Raw genomic sequence first — 20,416 nt, 5'->3', positions numbered from 1 at the left:
GTCGTCGTGCTTTAGCTGGAAGTGGTGTTGTCTTTGTAGATTGTGAACAAAGCAGGTGAATGCGCAGGTAGCTCGGAGAGTAGGTAGTGTTGTTGTGTTGAGAATGCTGTGTAGACATCTTCCTTGTTGTCTGCCAAGTCATGTATTTGGTGTTATCTGTCGCAAATGCCACAACACCATTCGAAGAAATCTCCGACGAACGTGAGCGATCTTCTGTTTCTATCTGGTTGCTGTCTTTGGATGAATGGGAGGTGTTCTGCTATCATTCGTTGATGTATGAGGGTTTGTAATGTGGAAAGGTTGTTCTGTATCTTGCAATAGGTTTGGGAGTTGTTGAGGGTTTTAGGGCAGAAATTTAGAGAGGGTTCGTTTTTTAGGTAAATTTTGCTGTGTGTTGAAAGGAATTTTGTATAATATAGGGATGGAACTGGTATAAGGTAGTGTCTGAGACATTGGAGTGAAGTACGCTCCTTTGAAGATTTGTACTAGAGGCTTATTGGGTTCTTCTGTGTTGTGGGTTGATGTGCTGGCAAAGGTGGTCGAATGAGGCATGGCAAGTGCTGTGAGTAGTAGAAGGAAGTGCTGTGAAGACTTCATTTTTTCTCGTGGGTGGTCGGGATCGGTTAGAGTGCTGTAGACTGGTGTCTTGTAGATTGGTGTCTTGTAGGCTGGTGTCTCAGGTTGTAGTTGGCTTTTTGGTGTCGTAATTCTAAAACTTAATATCTACAGGTTACATATAACATTTTAGTTTAATATTTTATAATTAATACAACATTTATGTCTAAGGTTTTTATTTACATAAATCTTTTAATGACCTCTCGATGGTGTGTCGTATTTCCCTAGCTCTATGTAATAATGTTTTTACTAAGCATCTTAATCTCTAGTGTTCTTAAATAAGGTTCGAAATTATGTTATTTTATCCATATTACAAAACGATACTACGCACCTTTGTTTCTGAGGAATGTGTAATAACCCTTCTTTGTGCTTATTGTCCATAGTCATTATTATGATCATAATATATGTTGCCTAATCAAGCTGTATAGTTTGTTAACGAGCAATATTGCCGTGTTAATACATGCTATTTAGATATATGCTACTTTCCTTCAATGGTATATTAGCTATGTAATATTTAAACATGTCATTTAAGTCATTTACATGTCATATATTGAAGTATTTGTTTATCCTAGGATTATATAATATAGAAAATCTACGTCTCTTTTTTTGAGATGCATCTCAGGAATATTGAGTCCTTGTTGGGTATATTATGTTAACACTGCTATTCTACTAACTTAAATAAATATGATATATGTAGTACACTTTATCATATTTTATATTCTTTATTACTAGGGCTATGTATACACGTATCCCTCAGGTAAGTATAATATGTACGTTGTGTCAAGTTAGAGTACGCTTTTGTTATTGTAGTAAACGAGTACGTGGGAAACCTTACTTGCATACTAAGCTGTCTGAACCACCAGGGCCCTTGGCGACCCAGACCGCTGGTACAAGGCAATGCCCCCTAGTCATAGTCACAACATAGTCGGTGTAGTATAGCGTGGGAAGTTAGTTGAGTTAGCAGAAAACTTATCTGCCTGGGAGACATACCAGAGTCACGGTCAAGTCTTACTAGCCAGTCAAGTACGGTTTACCGTGGGTTACAGGCTCTGCTCGTGTCGTGTCGTGTGTGCTGTGTTAGTGTCCTGTGTATTGGGATTATCTATACCAATATCTTTGGTACGTGTAACCTATCACTTAATCAACTAAATTACAGTAAACCTCACATTAAAATACAAAGTTAGGCGTTTTATTTTTCTTAAAACTTTTATGTCTTTATTCTCTATCGTTTTCCGACACAACATCGAGATTTTAATATACATTTTTATTTCTGTTAGACTTACTTCAGTGACTCTCAAGGTTATATAACGTTATAATGAATCATTCAAACCGTAATCAAGTTAACCGGTCTCTCAACTCCTGGAGTATAATACCTATTTTTTTAAAGCGATTCTTGCATGACTATGACCCTCATATATTATGAAATTATTGCGAATATACTTTTCACTCTCTTCAAATTTTACTACAAGGCAGTGAGTGCATAGTGATGTTCATGAGAAATATTGTATATATTATTCTTGAATATTTTTATTATTGCTCAAGTCCCTTCATATTTGTTTTATATTCTCTTATAGAATAATTTCATTCTAGCAAACATGTATTGGTTGTTCTGTTAACCTTCCCCTGTGGGTAAAATTTCTACTGCATATGTCACTTCGTTAATTTTTTTTCTTGACAACGAAAGGACCTTTAAATGGTGTTTGAAATTTACTATATTTTTTGTGTGGTCTTTCGGGAAATGGACCAAGACTTCATCGCCGGGGTTTAAATCCAAATGAGTTTTGTCACGGTCAAAGTATTTCTTTTGCGCTTCCTGGGCTTTTTTCATGATTTTCGGGCATATTTTTGCGTATTTGACTCTAAAATTTCTATATTTTCCAACACATTTTTTCGGGATTAACCTGTAAATATATACAATCAGACGGTAAGTTAGCTTTTCGTAACCAAACATGAGGTAGTGCGGTGTGTAGCCTGTTGAAATGTTTACAGACGTGTTGTAGGCAAATGTAACTATTTGTACATATTTTGACCAAGTTTGGGGTTTTTCCACAACGTAATGAGATATTGCCTTTATTAGCGTGTGGTTGTATTTTTCAACCGCACCTTGTACTTGTGACATATAAGCAGCGCCTGGCCTTTGTTCAATCCCGAGTGCATTTAGTAACTGTGAAAATTACAGAATTCATAAAGTGTGTTCCTCTGTCATGATTAATAATTCTAGGGAAATCCAAATGTGCAGAATAGATTTAATAATTTTTGCGCTACTGTGTTCGCATCTGCATTTCTACAAGGGGTCGCAAATTTGCCATTCTAGTGCAGGCATCGGTTGCAACTAGGATATATTTGTAACCATTACTTTTGTGTAATATTACCTACAAAGTCTATTGTTATTCTGTCAAAGGGTTTTATGGAGGGGTGCAATAGGTTGTAGTAGGCCGTAATTTTTGTTCGTTTTTGGCCTACGTAGTTGACATTCTTCACAAGTTTTTGTATATTGGAGGATATCAGGTACATATTCGGCCAGTGATATCGTAATTTTATTTTTGAAGCTGTTTTGTAATGTGATAAGTGTCCACCACGTGTAGGGGTTGTCATGGAATATTTTTAATATTTCTTGTGTTTGTTTTTGGGGTATAGCCAATAAGTTTCTAGTTTCTCGTCCGTTGAAGTTTTGAGATATAAACAATCCATCTATTTCTTCGTAATGTCTTGAAGCCCGTCTGATTTTTTTTTAATTTTACCGCCTCAGGTGAGGTCATCGCAAGGCGTATTTGTTTTAAATAACTGTCTTGAGCTTGTAGTAGGGGTAGATTTGTCTGTAATTAAAGTATTGACAGTTAAACACACACGTCCGTAAATTCTTCATCCAAAGGTTGTTTCTAAAGGATTTCTGCTTAAGGCGGTCTGCTACACGTTTTGTAGCGCCAAAACGTTTAATGTTTTACTACAATGTCGTAGTCTGTTAATGACCAGTGCTAATCTGTTTAATCTAGTGGAACGTGTGCTTAAAATTTTTATAAAACTGTAATGCGGCACAGTCCGTATTAAACTGTTGTTTGTCTACCAAGCGTGAATTCTCTGAAGTAGTTCACAGCATAAGGTTAGTGCTAGCATTTCACGTTCAGCATTACTGTAACGCATTTGGGTATTTGAATATTTTTTTGACATGTAATAAATTGGGTACATTCTATTATTTTCTTCATCTAACTGTACTAACGCTGCTCCGCATCCAATCAAAACTGCTATCTACATAAATGTGTGCTTCCTGTTGTCCCTTCCATTGTGATAGTAATGGTGGGTTTGTCAAAATTTGTTTGATTTTTGTAAAAAAAGCCTGTTCACATAGATCCGTCCATTTAAATGCCATGTTTTTATTTGAATCTTTTATTATTACTCAGTAAGGGGTTGTGCTATTTTGGCATAATTTTGGATGAAATCTGCGGAAGAATCCTGGAGCATCCTAAAAAATTGTCTCACTTGCTTACACAAGTTGGTCTTTTAAATTCGGTGATAGCTTCTACTGACTGTTTTTGGGGTTTTAAAATGCCTTCCCGTGTGATACCTCGTGTCCTAAAATGTTTACACTTTTGTAGAGAAATTTACACTTTTTTGTATTTAGTTTCAAATTAGCTTTTTCTAATTCTTCTAATTATAGTTTCTAGATTATGTAAGTCATTTTCAAATGAGTCACCATTAACAAATTAGGTCATCCACGTAAACAGATGACTTTATTATAAAGGTGACGGTTTAATATCGCATTCAAGGCTTTACTAAATAATGTGGTTGAAGTTGAAAGTCCCATCGGCTGTCGGCCAAAACTGTAGAAGTCTATCAGGTGTTTTTATGGCTAGGATGTGCCTATCTTCTTTCCTAACCTCCATGGAATAAAAATGCATTTTTAAGGTATAATTTTGTAAATGTGTGCGCTTTGTTCAAAGAGCTTAAAACCAGGTTTACTGAAGGAATGGGGTGGGCGCATCTGTTTTCAACATGTGCATTAACCTTCCTGAGATCAGCTACCATTCTGTCGCTTCCATCTTTATTTTTCACTAAAAATACTGGGTTTGCATATTCTGTGTAATCTGACATTCCTCTAATATTTTTGCTTGTACTAAATCGTCCAATAATTTGTTTAATTTTTCCTTTCTGTTTTACTCTGCCTATACGGTGGTGAGTTTACAGGTTTCGTTATTCGTTTTAATTCAAGTTTACAGGATGTATGTTTGCAGGAGTTAATCGATTATTTGTTGTAAATATGTGTCTGTATTTTTTGTAAAAACGTCAAGGACTTTTTTGTGTTCTTGGAGGGTTAAATGTGGTGAGATATCAAATACTATGCCGTCCTTATCTGTCAAATATTGTTTTTCCTGTGTCACTTTTAGTGGGATGGTTGTTCCAGGGTAGGCTGTGCTTCAAGAGTTGGGTAATGTATATGTCCTATGCGTAGTATGTGCGGGTATCCTTTTTGGGAAATTTGATGCATTATAAAATATTTACAATTGTATCTGTACCATCTTCCCCTTCTGAAAGATAATGCATGACATTTTCTTTTTTTTATTCTTAGATTCCTATCTGTTTCGATGGCTCGTTCGAGAACTCGATACCTTTTAAGGAGCTAATCCTAAGAGTTTATGCTGATGTGGTGCTATAATTATGTCTTGTGGGGCGTTACATCTGTTATTTGCTGTACTTCTAACTCCTGTGTGTTTTTAAAATTCTTGATGTGTCTGTAACTGCCACTGTTCATTCAATAGGTATTATATATGTTCAATCTGGATATTTGGTAATTTTTATTGTTTTATTTTTATAGTTTAACTCCACGCAGTTTCTGAATAGGAATATGTTTCCTACCATATTGGGCTGTTTAGATTCAGGTGTCTCACATAAAAACGTGTCTTCAAGTATTACTTTGCCAATTTTTTATGGCGATCTTTGTTGAACCCAGAACTGTTAATGGTATACCGTTAGCCGATATCAACGAGGGTTATGTTGTAGTATTTAATTTTTGTTTCACAAACTAGGTCTGCTCTAATAATGTTTATGTTACATCTGTATCTATATAATGCAGGGTACTATGTCGAGGGTTTGTGGTCAAGGCTACGTCTATTGTTTAGGACAGGTATCTTCTTGGTTTTATTTTCGCAATTAAATATGAGTTCAATAAATATGTTTCCTTAATAATAATGTTGTATTTTTCCTTCCGGTCTGTGTATCCTGTCTTGCGTTATTTCTTGCAAGTTAGTTCAATCTATCATTATTCTGTTTCTTCTGTTGCTCTATGTGATTTAAAATCTGTATAGTGTCTATCTAATGGTTTCTTCCAATCCAGTATGTGTGTTTACCTCCCCATTACTAAATTTTGTTCCAAACTGTTTTTCGTGCGCTACTCCCCTTTAATACACTAGGTTTTATCTGTGTGTGAAATTTTCTGAGACTGCAAGGTTTCTTGTAAAGCTGGGTTTATTTATATTTGTTGTCAGGGGGTTTGGTTCGCTTAGGGTTGGTGTTGGATTGAAGACAGATTGAAGTTTTATGGTGTGTATAGGCTTTTGCATAATAGGTTGTTCAATTTCTTCCATCTTCTTTAAGGGGTGGGAATTTCTTGAAGTTATAATCTATGGCTTTAAATATCACTTCTGAATGGTCTTTCCAGGGGTTGATAGTGGTTATTACTTTGGGGTTAGTTGGAGTAAATGTCATAGACTTTATACATTGGTAAGTTTGTCGATTTCGCTTTGGTTTAAAATCTTATGGTGTTATTTGTTTTCGCTTTTGATAAGGGGGAAGTTCGGTAAGGGTTAGTGTGACCTCCCCTATTTCCGTTTTTTGATGATTTTGTTTATAATAATTAGACTTGTAACATGATTCGATATTGTGGTTTGTTCGCTTGCAGTACCTGCAGAAACAGATCTTGTGTTATTGTTGGTTTTAGGTGCCAAGCAGGGGTTACTTTGGGTTTGAGAAGTTAATTGAACGTTGCATTGAACCAGCATTGTTCAGTTTTATGGTGTGTCTTTTACGGCATAATAGTGCAATACCTATTTTGTCTAGCAGGTTGTATTTGGGAATGGTTTTGTCTTCTCCTATCACTGAAAGTAACGTGTTTAATCATAGGTGGCCTTTGGGTTTGTGAGTATTACTTGGGGTTAGTTTGGGCTTTCCATATGTCATTCTGGTGAGGACTAGGTGTTCTTTCATTCATCTTGTAATTTGTCGATTCCTTTTCATACGGGGATGGAGACCTTTCGTACCTGTGGTTATGATTTGAAATTTGGTTTGTAGTTAGGGTAGCTACTAAATTGGTTAGGGTGTTAACTTCTGTTTGTAGTTTATGATTGATGTTTTGTTCTATAAGGGTGTACTATATGGGTCTGTTTGGCTGCAAACATGATTTCCGATTTGTGGTTTTCATTTGTGCTTGCAGACTCAGCTGTTCTGTAATTTTTTAAATTATTCTCTGAGAGTCACTTAAGGTGAACGTTGCTTGAACCAGGCCTATAACTCGTTCACAGGTTTTTGGTTTTAGTCCCCTGTATGATAAAATGTATAGTTTGCTTGTCCTGTATTGTGGGGTTCATATCTTCGGCCATGTTGTCTTCTCCTATCATCTGAAAGTAAAAATATAGGTTAGTGTTGGCTCGTTCTCTCCTGTATTTTGTGTTCTAAATAATTCTGGTAGACTCTGAGTTTCTATGACTAATGGAGTGAAAGCCTCTATGAAACTTTTTGCAAGTTGATCCCATTACGGGGTGTATGGCTTCCCCTCGTTCGTTTTTGACTGTAGTGTTTGAACCAAGTTTAGTGCTGTGCCTGATAAATGGCTGGGAATAAACTCTAACTTTAGTGTTAGGGTCTGTCCTTCTGTTTGATAGTTTATGCTGCCACTAGGATGATTTGTTCTAAAAAATCTTGTGGATTTTCGCTACTGGAGTCCTGTGTAAGTCTGCACCCTATTGTATGTTTTCCACCCATGTTACTGTGTTCATTTGTGTTAGAACTGTGAGTGGCTTTCTGTAATGTTTTAAATTATTGGGGGTGCTTGTGTCTTGATGGTGTCGCAGGGTTATTTACTATGTCGTATAATTTGTTCTCTGCACTAGAAAATCCTCGTTTGTTATAGATCCTTGTTGTTTTCTTGTCACTGTAGTGTGAGTTTCTTCGTGTAGTTAATGTATATTAATATGGTTTTAAATAGGTTAGGGTGACTTGCGCTTTACGTGTTAAGTTTCTCTGCCGCTAGGATAGGTCTGATCTGCTACAGTGTCACAGTTGTTTGCCTTGATATCTCATTTACTTTGGAGTGTACATGCTTACTTACTTTGTCTTTGAGTATAAAAAAAAATTGAGTATATGTTTTTAGCCTCTATTTGTTATAGTAAATCTAATTTATGTGGTAAAAATGAGTGGTTTGTCACTGAAGTAGGCTATTTTAGTTAAATACTTTCTTATAAAATATTATTTAGTTCTATTCCCTGTATATATTATAGAAACTGATGGTTGAAATAATATGATAATAAGAATATAATTCATTGAAATTGTTGCTTTAATGCATCAGTATATTTATTATTTGTGTATATAACATTAAATATTAGTGATGTAATGAATAAATAATCTTTATTTGTCATACATACAAGTTATTAACAAAGTTGATAATACAGCCAGTTAGACTGGGTCAAAAATGTTCTTGAGACCACAAGAGTTAAAAAATAAAATAAATATACTTTAAAATATAATATTTAAAATAGACTTTAACATACTTTGATGGTTTCAAATAAATATACTTGACGTCATTACTTACCATGAAGAATGTTTTTGTAAAGATTGTGGTTAATTCATGTAATTAATTCCAAAATCTGATTCCTACATTTAGTACATCACATAAATACTAGATACTATTGTAAAATAAACTAAACGGTGATGCATTTACAATTTTAAAACGTAAACAGAATATGGTTTCCAGTTGCTAAAAATTTATGTTATACACATTTAAAAACTCATCCATAAATAAAAAGGGCATATCTAGAAGTCACTTGTAAAATTTACTTTTAAAAGTATTCATAGGGTATTTAGCTATTAAAGTTACTAACTTATTGTAGATTTTAACTGAAATGATAATATGACTATTTAAAATTTTACTAAGTCTATAAACTTCAATTAGAGTATCACATTTCTTTCTTGGTGTTATACTGATGTGATTTATGTTTGATAAGATAACATTTTTTAATACATATACTGCCAAATTACACATGCAAATAGTAATTATAGAGTGCCTGTGACATTATTCTAATTTCTTTTGAAACATCACAATTTTTTCCTATTGTACTGCAATTACCATAAAAATTATACAATATCTAAAGACAGACTGGGAATTTACAGTTGCCCTCCTGTTGTCAACATGAAACTATTTACTATTACTGATAACCATTGATTGATACTATTAAGGTTAAATACCTATAAAAAGACACAATTTTCAAATTATATGTAGGCATATTGATGAAACTAATATTTTCTGCACTTTTAATGCTGCTGAGAGGCTTAGTTACAGTTTATATGAAAATTACTGTTGCCAAACAAGTTTTATCTAACAGCTCAATTGGTAAATTTGATAAGACACTGTTATACAACTAGTAATTGGCAATTATTTACAAGTACTATTTGAAACACATAATCTACCATGTAATATCATTGGTGGAATTTACCACTTGTACAATATTGACCTATACACCTAATGATGGATAAAGATGTGCTGGCGGAGTATTTGGATGAGGGAAATATGTTGCCATAAAAGGTAGAAGGTTTGGATGTGGACTGAAATTTTCAAGGTGGAAGATTGTTATTTCCTACATATTTATCACATCATGGTATTATTAGAATTGTATTATTTTAACCATGTATAACAGTTAGCAGTCTGCAAGTGTACTGCTAGAAAAGCCTATTATGACTGGGTCAACTAGGGATATCAATCAGATCTCGTCTGACTTATGAATTGAGAATTAGCTTTGTCTATCAGACAATACAGTCAAACCAATATCTAAGTAGTTTAAGAGTCCACATCAAACTGTGGGTCACTTAGTTTCTGGGCCATTAGTTCTGAGGATCAACCACTTTATATTGTAACAAGACTTCACAGTGCACCCACACTCATTCTAAAAATAATTCATTTCATTTGCCTTGTTCTAATCGTATTTTTCGTAATATATCAAAGGGCCTAATTGGCAGCCTCTTTTCAAATAACATTTCAAGCAATTCTGAGATTACTTTTGTTTTGTAGCATGTTAAAGTTCTAAATATTTATAAAGCTGCTTATTATGCATTCGTATCTCAAGTGCTTCATAGGAGATTCATTCTCCCTGTGCCATTTATCCCTTATGCAAAGACTCTTTGACACCATGGATTTGAGGGTTTCAATGGCAAGACTATTAAGTTAGAGTCTGGATGTTATTTGATGCATTATTTGTTCAATTGGGACAAGTGCACGTTAGTGTGTGCTTTCATGGTACCAGTATAAATCAAGGGTTTTTAGTCCTACTTTCACTGGGTCACTGTTAGTGGGTTCCAACTACATTCAGGATATACGGTCTAAAATTCACTAACCTCCTTTTGCCCAAATCCTCCATTCCTGAGAAGGAAGAGTCCAAGAGTCTTGGAGATTATATGACCCTGGAAGGCATAACTTCTAAGCATACAAATAAAAAGATAATTTAGTAGACATGCAGATAAAAATGGTTTTAAAAAGGAACAACTGATAAATTAGTGTATGAAGTTATCTGATATGTGTAATAGTCAATGCCTGGTTAGGATAATAAAACTGAGCAAATGAACAAACTGATTTCTTTGGTTTTGATGAAATTCACTTCACTTCAAAACACACACATGGAAACATCTGTAAGTTTAGAATTCATAAAATTAGAAATTGTAATTATAATTTATATCTTTCATGTAGATATCATATTAAACAAAATGTAAAGAAATAACATTATTTTCCTTAACGACAAACTGTAAATTGCTTAAAAATGATATTTCACCTCATATATGAACGTAGGTTGTATATTTCGTAGCCTATTGGAGAAATAAAATTTGGGCAATAGCCTAACTTTTTAATTTACCAACTAATAAGTAGTAAATAGGAGTAGAACTTCAAACTGTAAATTTTAATCTGTTTATATATTGTACAAGCTATGAAATGTTTTCTTGCGTATTATGAAGTGTCATTCAGTCCTCACCAGGAAATGGACTGTCCAAAGTTTTATCGAGAAAGCCTGACCTACAATAATGTGTTAGGATAAAACTGACAAATGCAACATTGTTAGGTATCAGTATTCAGAACAATTCTTCTGTTTTCTACTTAAATATACACAAAAGAGAAGTGAGCTAAAAATTTGGATGGATTTAGGTAGTTTATTTTTGACAAAATTCACCAAGTAAAAACATAATAATTGTTCAACTGAAGAAATAGATGTCCGCCTACAGATTATAAGTTGGGTCCACCTTAATAGCAACACCATCAAGCCTCTTCTACCTGATAACTTTGTAAATGTTGATGTTTCAGGTGAGGATTGGAGCATTCAAATTGACAAGACATATCATACAGACTGAAGGTGTGTCAGGGATGTTCAGAGGACTGGGCTCCACCATAGCGCGGGAGATGCCAGGATATTTTGTGTTCTTTGGTGGCTATGAGGCCACTCGGTCGATGCTCACTCCACCGGGGAAGACCAAAGAAGAATGTGGTGGGTGTTTTCTATAGTTATTACAAACTTGGTCTTTTGCGATAGATTTTTTTCTAAATCAGTTTTTATATTGTCTTAACATATTGCTCCTGAGGTCTTTTTAAACGTATCATTCCAAAAACTAAAATTTTATTAAACATTTATTATGAACCACCCTGTTTTTGAGATTTCTAAAGCTTTTATTATAAAATTAAAACAAAGTTAAATATGACATGTTATATATTGTCTTGTTGATATGGTATGAAACTGGCTAAAAGTGAAAAAGACATATTTATTTCAAAGTCAGCACGTAACATTTTCCATTATAAGCAACCAACATATTTCATGCCTTTTCATTGTGAATTTGTCTATAATAATAATAATAAATCTTTATTGTCACAAACATTTCATAATAATATAGCACAGGTACAAAACAAATGACATTGTCAGATATAACCTACACTACTCTTGTTTGAGTAAATCCAAACAACCAAACAGACAATACAATAAATCACGCAAAACAGCAATAAAACACACACAATTAAATCTCGAAATGAATTGCTGGACGTAATTTGCTCTGGCTAAATTTAAAATTAACTTAGATTACTTATTTTTTATGGTTTTAGTGGTTATAGTATAGTTTTGTAATTATTAAACTATTAACATATTTTCTTGGTTTATGTAATATACGTAATCAATTATATAATAATCATTATAATTAGCTATTATTATATACTGTGTTATGAACTATATTTTAATTTAATACATTTTGAATATATATATATATATATATATATATTTAAAAAAATATACATATATACACACCTTTACTTTCTCATTAGGTGGTGATGTTATATTTGAACCTTAACCTCTACATTTTCTAGTAGTCTTACTTCATGTGTAAATAAAAGACTAACTTCGATGAAATGTTACTAGTATTTTTTATTGTTTTATCTGATTCCACCATCTATATCACATTTTTTCTACCGACTACATTAACACTTTTTTCTTACTCATATAAAAACAGGTGATTAGTTTTAACAAAATATATTGTTTGTTACATTCTTGAAAACACTGAACTATAAGAAATTCATATTGTTCATTTTTAACAGGTAATTGTCTTAACATATACAAGGGAAATTCACTTGTTTTTGTATTTATATATAACATTTATTATGAGCAAATTTGTAAAAAACTAGCATTAATGTACTTTTTATGTGGAATATAGCTTTTTTAATATTTACATCACAAAAACAAACTGGTAGACTAAGTGTTACCAATAAAAATGTAATTTTTCATTAAACATTTTTCTTCTATTAATTTTTTAAATCCAAACTCTACGCGGTTAAGTACACCAGCTTCACTGTTCACAATTAATTATAAAAGAATTCAATTTTTACTCTTTGAGAGTAGAACGTAGATATGACTTAATTCTCTCCAGCAAAGAAAATTACCATTCCGTGGAGTAGTTGCTACCTATAGTACATGAATCCATTCCAAGAGCTATATTTATGTAAGGAAAAGTATCTTGCAAGTTCTCTTCTCTAAGGAACTTGTTCATAGAAAGATATGTGCTTGTGACATTATTGCATTTGATCAATTTTGAACAATAAGCGCAATATACACACTCTTAAAAATAACAGCAAAAGTCTTGAAATCTCACCTTGATTTCACTCAGATGAGATGAGGTTTACGGGCTTTGTGCTATAAACTTTACTTTTGAGAAAACCCCAAAAGAAAAAATCCAGAGGTGAAAGGTCAGGTGACAAAACAATCGAATGACCACTGGACTGTTGAATTCAGTCAATTACCCCATCAATAGTTACTCTCCCGTTACATCTGGCAACACTATGCCACAACCCAGGCTTGCATTGATATGACTCGTACTAACTGTTTACCAATAAAGGATAACATAGAAAACCCAGCTATTGTACTCCTAGGACTTCCGATTGGACTTCAGTCAGAGCACAACCTAGTAAATGCTGGATTATTAATGGTTTTTAATGTTTGTTGTTTCTTATAATAAATTGTTTTATGATTTGGTGTCTTGTTCTCAAAATAAATGGTGTGTAAATGTTAATTCTGCCTTACAATAAATTTAAATGTATCTTAAATCGTGGGGGTTTTATAAAATTTCTAACTTTAAATAGCCATGTAAACCTCAGTGAATAAGGAATAATGATTAAAGATGCCTGCTACCTCAAAACACCTGAAATGTTAAAAATCAGTTTTGAATCCAGGTTTTATTTTTTTCCAGAAGTACATGGTAGTCATTTCAAGTATCTCATCTGAGTAAAATTGAGGTGATATTTCCTCAGATTTTTTCCATTTGATCGTTACAAAATTATTCACACAGCAATGGGGGTTTATAAACCAATTCAAAGCCATCAAAATTGATAGGGTAACATTAGAGACCTTTAGTTTGTGCCATTCTTCTTCTTTTAATTACATTCTTAATACCTTTAAAATGAGGTGTCACTTGCTAGTGGTTCGTATTTAAAAATCTTGACTTACCCTCAAAATACCCCATTTGGGGATGGGGAATAAAAAATCATACATTAAAAAAACTCCTCAATAGGTCATATAAACATCCCCAAAAATAAATTACTCCATCTTTGTTCATAAGAAAGTTTACTGTGGGGGGGGGACTTTTAAGACACCCAGTACCTATATATACAGGGTGTAAATTAAGTCTTGATACACCTGGATATATTCCAAACGGATTGAGATATCAATGTACAACCTTCACCATACTTATCAAAATACTTTTTTGGATTTTTTTGAATGATAAAACCCCCCATTTTCAGAGGGAGGTATAGGGGTAACGTTAAATTTTTAAATTGCAACCCCTATCTTGTGACATGTCATTTTAAAGGTGTATTCAATCGAAACACAATGACACTAAGAAAACACCTCTACGCTATTTGTTCATGTCATTGTGTTTTATATACTAAATTTTTAAACTTGCATACCTACTGGCAACAGCTTTGTCATGTGTCCAAGAGTTTGAGTGAGTATGCAGCACATGTGAAAGCACTATATGCTTTGTGGCTAATTATTTTAACATGTGCTCGTAGGCTATTAGACATATTGCTTGTTTTGTCATAGGATTGTCCTCGGCAATAATTGATGATGTTGAAATGTGATTCTAAAACTGTCATCATTGCTGACAACATGAAATTGAATAAACTTCGATTTCAGAAAAAAAATTTCAATTTCCTACTTTTATTCCTAAAATTTACTCGCAAAACAATACATCTGGCCGACTACTGCCCCTCAAGGGCTGTGCCCCTGGGCCCATGTCTAGTGTACCTAATGGGGTGTCTGCCAGTGCATGGCCAATATCCCCCAAGTATTAAATTAGTATAAAAATTGAAAATATATTTGAGTATATATTATATTTTTAATTAGATTTTATAAGTGTCACTGTGAATTTGAATGTTAGGATTACATAGTATCATGCCTGTTTGCAAAACATGATATCCTTAATAACTAATAGTTATTGATATTATTAATAATTTAAAATATAATCTACTCTTAGTGAGGAGAGGGAAATAAAATAATGGCTGAAAAAGATTATTTGTGGGTAATAGTAAAGTTATGATAAAACTTATCTTGCATGTATTAATTTAATATAATACAACCAACTCATTGTTTAAGGTGACCATTGACAGTTCATAATAACTTTACTATATATACATAATAAACATTGACAACAAACCAAAACTCACCATGAAAACAAGATAAGTCACGGGAGTGGTTTGGTTAATCGATCACGCTATAATTACCATTTCAAGAGTTCAGTGGATGAAAATAGGTTTGTTACCCATTAAATTAAAAATATTAGAGTGTAACAAATTGAGTAATTACAAAAGCCATAATACAAGTTTTGTAAAATTTTTTCACTCAATGTTTGGTAATACTGGGCTTGTGGTTTTGCACACACCAAAAAGAGTGGTGAGATTATACATGAAACTAGTTTAACGCCTATGGCATTTAAAACAAGGAGGAATCTGTAACAGTAAGTACAATGATATTCTGATTGTTGGTGCAGGCACAGTGCCAACCATGATAGCAGGAGCAGTTGGAGGATTTGCACTCTGGACTGTCATCTTCCCTGCAGATCTTGTCAAGTCGAGGATACAGGTCAACTGTCTTGACGGAACCTTCCTCTCTGTCACTCTGGATATTATCAAGAAAGAAGGTATTGTCATGTCATTGTGTTTGTTATTGACTTATTTGATATTTTTGAAAACTTGTATTGTAAATCAGTGGTGGATTCAGTTTGAGTGGTCGTAAATTGGTTTTGACTTTTGAAAGGCTCAAACCCATCAGCTCATATTTCTTAGAGGATGGGGATTAGATTGACCTCGTATTTTTTAATATTATATTCAAGGGCTACTTGCATATATTAGATGATACATATTGTTGACTGGGCAAGAGAATACCCTTGACCCTAAGGATTTATTGTGATGAATCATGAAATCTAGACAGCTCAGGTTACTTTGAGGCTTTTAATAAACTCCAAGACATCCTTAGGAGCTAAAGATCACACTTCAGCAGCTTTTAGAATAGCAGTCTCCCGAATTTCTTGCTAATTGACATATAGACAATAGACAATTCTTTACTAACAATATCTTTGAGATATGTTACAGAGACATGAAAAAAGAAAAAAAGGGTTGGGAAGTGATAGGGAAATTTACAATTTGGATGAGGCCGTATTCTAGTTTAAAGTTGATCATTCCATGTGAAGAACTCGTTCAATTACATTCTTCTGCATAAGCAGGACTCGCCAAAGGTTACCTTCTGAAGAACCACCCCAGTAATTACGTAGCTCAGATGGCTTTTGAATAATGCATGATAACCTGTCCTTGTGGCTTCATGGGTGCTGGTTATTTTAACTCTTTTTAAAGCAAATAATGCGGAGCTAATCTTTAGGCAGAGGATGTCTGTGTGACTCTTCCAGTTTAAGATTTCATCCACAATAACCACTTAAGTGTTTAACATTGACAACCTTTGTAAGAAGTTGAGTTCAGGACTTTACCTTATTCGTAGAGTGAAATCAATAAGTGACGTCAGCACTGCAACTATTGCATATTTCACCCTTTTTGAAACTCATCTTTGCTATGGAATCTTGGTCTGGGGTAATTCCAGTGCAGCAAATATTCATAGGTTGTTAGTCTTACAGAAAAAATGTGTCAGAGTTCTAGCGGAGTTGCAGCCAAGGGAGAGTTGCAGAGCTGCTTTTGCAAGACTTTCAATTCTGACTGTGGTGTCATTATATATCTTTGAAACAATTATGTATGTGCATAAGAAGAACTTGATAAGATGTAATGATTTTCACCAATACAACACTCGCCATGCTGCTGACTTGGCACTTCCAGAACATCGTACAGCTTGTTACGAAGAGAAACCTTCCTACATGGGTGCGAAGCTGTTTAACTGTCTACCTGCGGATATGAAAACACAAGATAATCTCAAGACAGAGCTAAAAAAATGGCTTTTTAAACATTCCTTTTATTCTATTGACGAATTTTTGAACTGGAGAACTTTGAACCATCATTATGATTAGCTTTAACTTACCTAATAAGACCATGTAATTTCTATATTATGACACCTTGTTTTTATTGACGCTTTTGTAATTCTCTATGAATTGTACAAATAAAGTATATCGTCTATTGTCTATTAACTTAATTTGTTGTATAGAGGCCAGGAATTTCACTCACTGACCCTTTTTTGGTACTCAGTGACGTTTGTTTGTTTTTGCTCATTAAGGACAAGGTCATTTTTTATGGTGTATTATTGTTCAGAGCTATGTAGGTGTTTATTTCTAGTTGTTCATGTTACTAGAACAATGTCATCAGCATACAAGACCATTTTACAATATTCTCTTGGATGTTCTGGAAAGTCATTAATGAACAAAATGAAGAAAACTGAGCCTTGTGGAACGCCTCTGCTTACTGGCAGAGGCTCAGACTGAACTGATCTTGTCACTCTGTTTGAAGTTTCCTTTAGTTCCACAATTTGTCTTTGATCATTGTTGTAGCTAGTAAACCACCTAAATGCAGATTGTGGAATGCCCAAATTTTGGAGTTTAGCCAGTACTTGTGTCCTAGGCAATCAAAGGCTTTGCTAAGGGGTATAAACTAGTAATAGTATTGCCAATTTAAATATGTTATGTATTCAAATAGGTCTATTATTGCAGTAGTTGTTGATTTTCCAAAAATAAATTCATACTGCTTGGCAGTTAGTAGTTGATTCTGTTGTATGTAGTTTAAAAGTTTATTAAGTATGAATTTTTCAATGAGTTTGGAAACTGAGGGTAATAAAGAGATCGGTCTATAGTTAGTTATGTTTTTGGGGTCACCTTGTTTCAATTTCAGATGGATTTTTGCTGTTTTTAGTTTTGGTGGAAAGATGTATTTTTCCACGTACAGATTTGTAATTTTTTACTAGGGGTGTTGGTAGCTTATCTGCACAAAATTTAAGGGTATTCATTGATATATCATCTGTACCAGCAGAAATTGAGTTCTTTGCAGATCTAATAACTTCAGCCATCTCATTTGCTGTAGTCAGGGCCAGGGTGTATAGCATGTCTCTTGGAAGTACGTGGCTGTTCTGGATTGTCGCTTCAGAGTTTTTATTTGTTATATCATTTAACTTCTACGAGTATGTTTCTTCAGCTACATTTGAGAAGTATGTATTAAAAATATTCATTGGTGTTTGTTAGGAGTTCCATGTCATGGCAGATTTCTGTATTAGTCACTTCAGGTTCAGTCTCCCTCTCCCTTTCACTGTAAATAATTTTCCAGATGGCTTTCGATTTATTATCAGCTTGGTAAGTATGGGCTGCATTAGCTTCTTGTCTAGATTGTTTCAGTTTTTGGTCATAGATTTCCTTCTTTACTGAGGAAGCCTCTTTGTCATCTACATTTCCAGTCATAAGATGTTTGTCTTGTGCTTTAAGGAAATTGTATTTAAGATTTACCATTTCTTGGGTGTAGGTGATCACTTTGCCCTTCACTTTCCTGTCTCAAGTTTTAATTTTTGGACTTGTCCAGTCGAGAGCAGATAAAATTGATGTGCTAAAAAGAATATAAGCTTTGTTAACATATGGAAGGAGTTCACTGCTTTGTGAATTTTGCTGGTCATGACTTAAGTGATTTGAAATTCAACACCTCTCCATCATTTTTTAACCTCAGAGCGAAGCACATAGCAAGTCTTCAAAATAAGTAATTAAGGAAATTTCTTGCAGTTCAGGATAGATACTACACCATTTTTTAATTCATAAGAGTTGTTCCAAAAATTTGGATCTTTGATGTATATTTGTCCTCAAAATTCATCCTTAGAACCCTTATTTAACCATTCTTTGAACACTTTTTAATAGATAAGGACCTAATCCAGAATATAAAGCCAAGATAAAGTTGAACATTATGAGCTTTCTTAAAAAGAGGCAATATGTTTATTGCTTGTTGAATATCTTCTGAAAGTCAAAACAGATAGTATCAATCTGACTTCAACACTTATCAAGCTAATGTTGCCCAATGGAAAAATCTTGCTTTTCATGAGAAGATAGAGATTAATCAGAATCTTATAAACTTCCTTCATGAAAGCTTATTTGTGTTTTATTCAGGAGGAGCAATATCTTCAGAGATACATGAGGGTTTCAGATATGCTCCTCATTATCATGTTATACATTAATTTTTCTCAACATGAACACTTTATCCAGTCAGGAACAAAGGAGAGAAAGCTGATGTGCGTAATACTCTGGAACTCGCTTCCAAATAAAACCAGGTTAGCAGCATAATACTAGTCATACTCTTTATCTTGCCTGCTGTTTTTTGAAGGTAACTTTTTTATCCCTCCCAAGGAATCACCACAAATCATCCCAATGGGGAACCTGGAACTGGACTCAAGCAATGTTTCTATCTCCTTTATCATTGCTCTCTGCTTTATGCTGCCATCATATGACTACTTTTGAAACTGCCAATACAAATGCCTATTGACAATATTTCTGTCCCCTTTTATTGAATGTTTTATGCCTAGGAATGCTATATAGGAGTAGTTTATGAAACCTTTTTTAAATCTCTTCATTGACAATGATTTAGTCATTTTTAATCACAATTCTCTCTAACTTATACAGCTATCTTATAGAATTATTGGAATTATTTGTAACTTTCTATAACTACTGTTTCACTGATGCCATAATTATTGTTGTTGTTTTCATAGTTTTGCCACTAAACACTTCTTGTATGAATCAGCTTTCGTTTGGATTTAGTTTACCTCAGGCCTTAATCAACTTTCAAATATAGAACCAACATATTATAAAGAATTTAATAATCCTTACAACGATGAGAATTTAACTTCTTGGAGTTCATCTTGATTGTAAATTAAATTGGGAACACAAACAACCATATATGTAAACAACCAAGTTCACTATATATACTTGGACATGTTTGTCTTATAAGCTTGTTTGAGTCACAAATGACCCATGTACTAGTTTTTTAGGGTTATTATAAAACCATATACTTATAAACCTTTCAATATTCAGAAGAGAGCCTTGAAGATTGTCTGGGGTCTGGGATAGCAGGACAGTTGTAGAGAGCAATTCTGGTTCTGTAGTATTGTTATGCAAACAAAATTTATCACACTTTTTGCTTTTTGTTAAAAAAAATTGTAATTAATTTCCTGTGTTAAATTACAGTTACAATGCCAGAGACAAAATAAATTATTTCTCCCAAAAATTAGTTGTCTCTTTACAAAAATTCAAATACAAAATTCTTTTGGTTTAAACCCTCCTAACAATACTCCCATATTTTATTAGAAATATCAGTACTTTCAATATGTTTCAATAGTTAGTAAAAGAGAGAGAGCTGGATTATTTGTCTGGAAAAGCATATCATAGTTTTTATGGAGCCCTTTAGGAGCTCATAAGGGAACCCGTACATTTATTTGGAATATACATAGTAACTAATTTGCGTATCATTCATACAGTATTGTATGTATATTTAAGAATTACTCATCAATATTTTCTTTGAATTAAAATTTAAAAGTTTTGTTATGTATAAAAAAAATGTAAAATTTATATTCTA

General features: G+C 33.5%; 1 protein-coding gene across 1 annotated transcript in view; it reads left to right on the top strand.

The window, feature by feature from the left end:
- Positions 1–20,416, top strand: part of LOC124362650 (mitochondrial ornithine transporter 1) — a 47,950-nt gene that overhangs the window by 20,900 nt on the left and 6,634 nt on the right. Inside the window, exons 4-5 of the mRNA XM_046817343.1 lie at positions 11,165–11,345; positions 15,379–15,528. Coding sequence (XP_046673299.1) covers positions 11,165–11,345; positions 15,379–15,528 — 331 coding nt within the window. The remainder of the gene's footprint in view (positions 1–11,164; positions 11,346–15,378; positions 15,529–20,416) is intronic.

This window comes from Homalodisca vitripennis, chromosome 5 (assembly GCF_021130785.1).
Source record: "Homalodisca vitripennis isolate AUS2020 chromosome 5, UT_GWSS_2.1, whole genome shotgun sequence".
NCBI lineage: Eukaryota > Metazoa > Arthropoda > Insecta > Hemiptera > Cicadellidae > Homalodisca > Homalodisca vitripennis.
The sequence above is the reverse complement of the archived record's forward strand: the minus strand, read 5'-3'. Positions and strand labels throughout refer to the sequence as shown.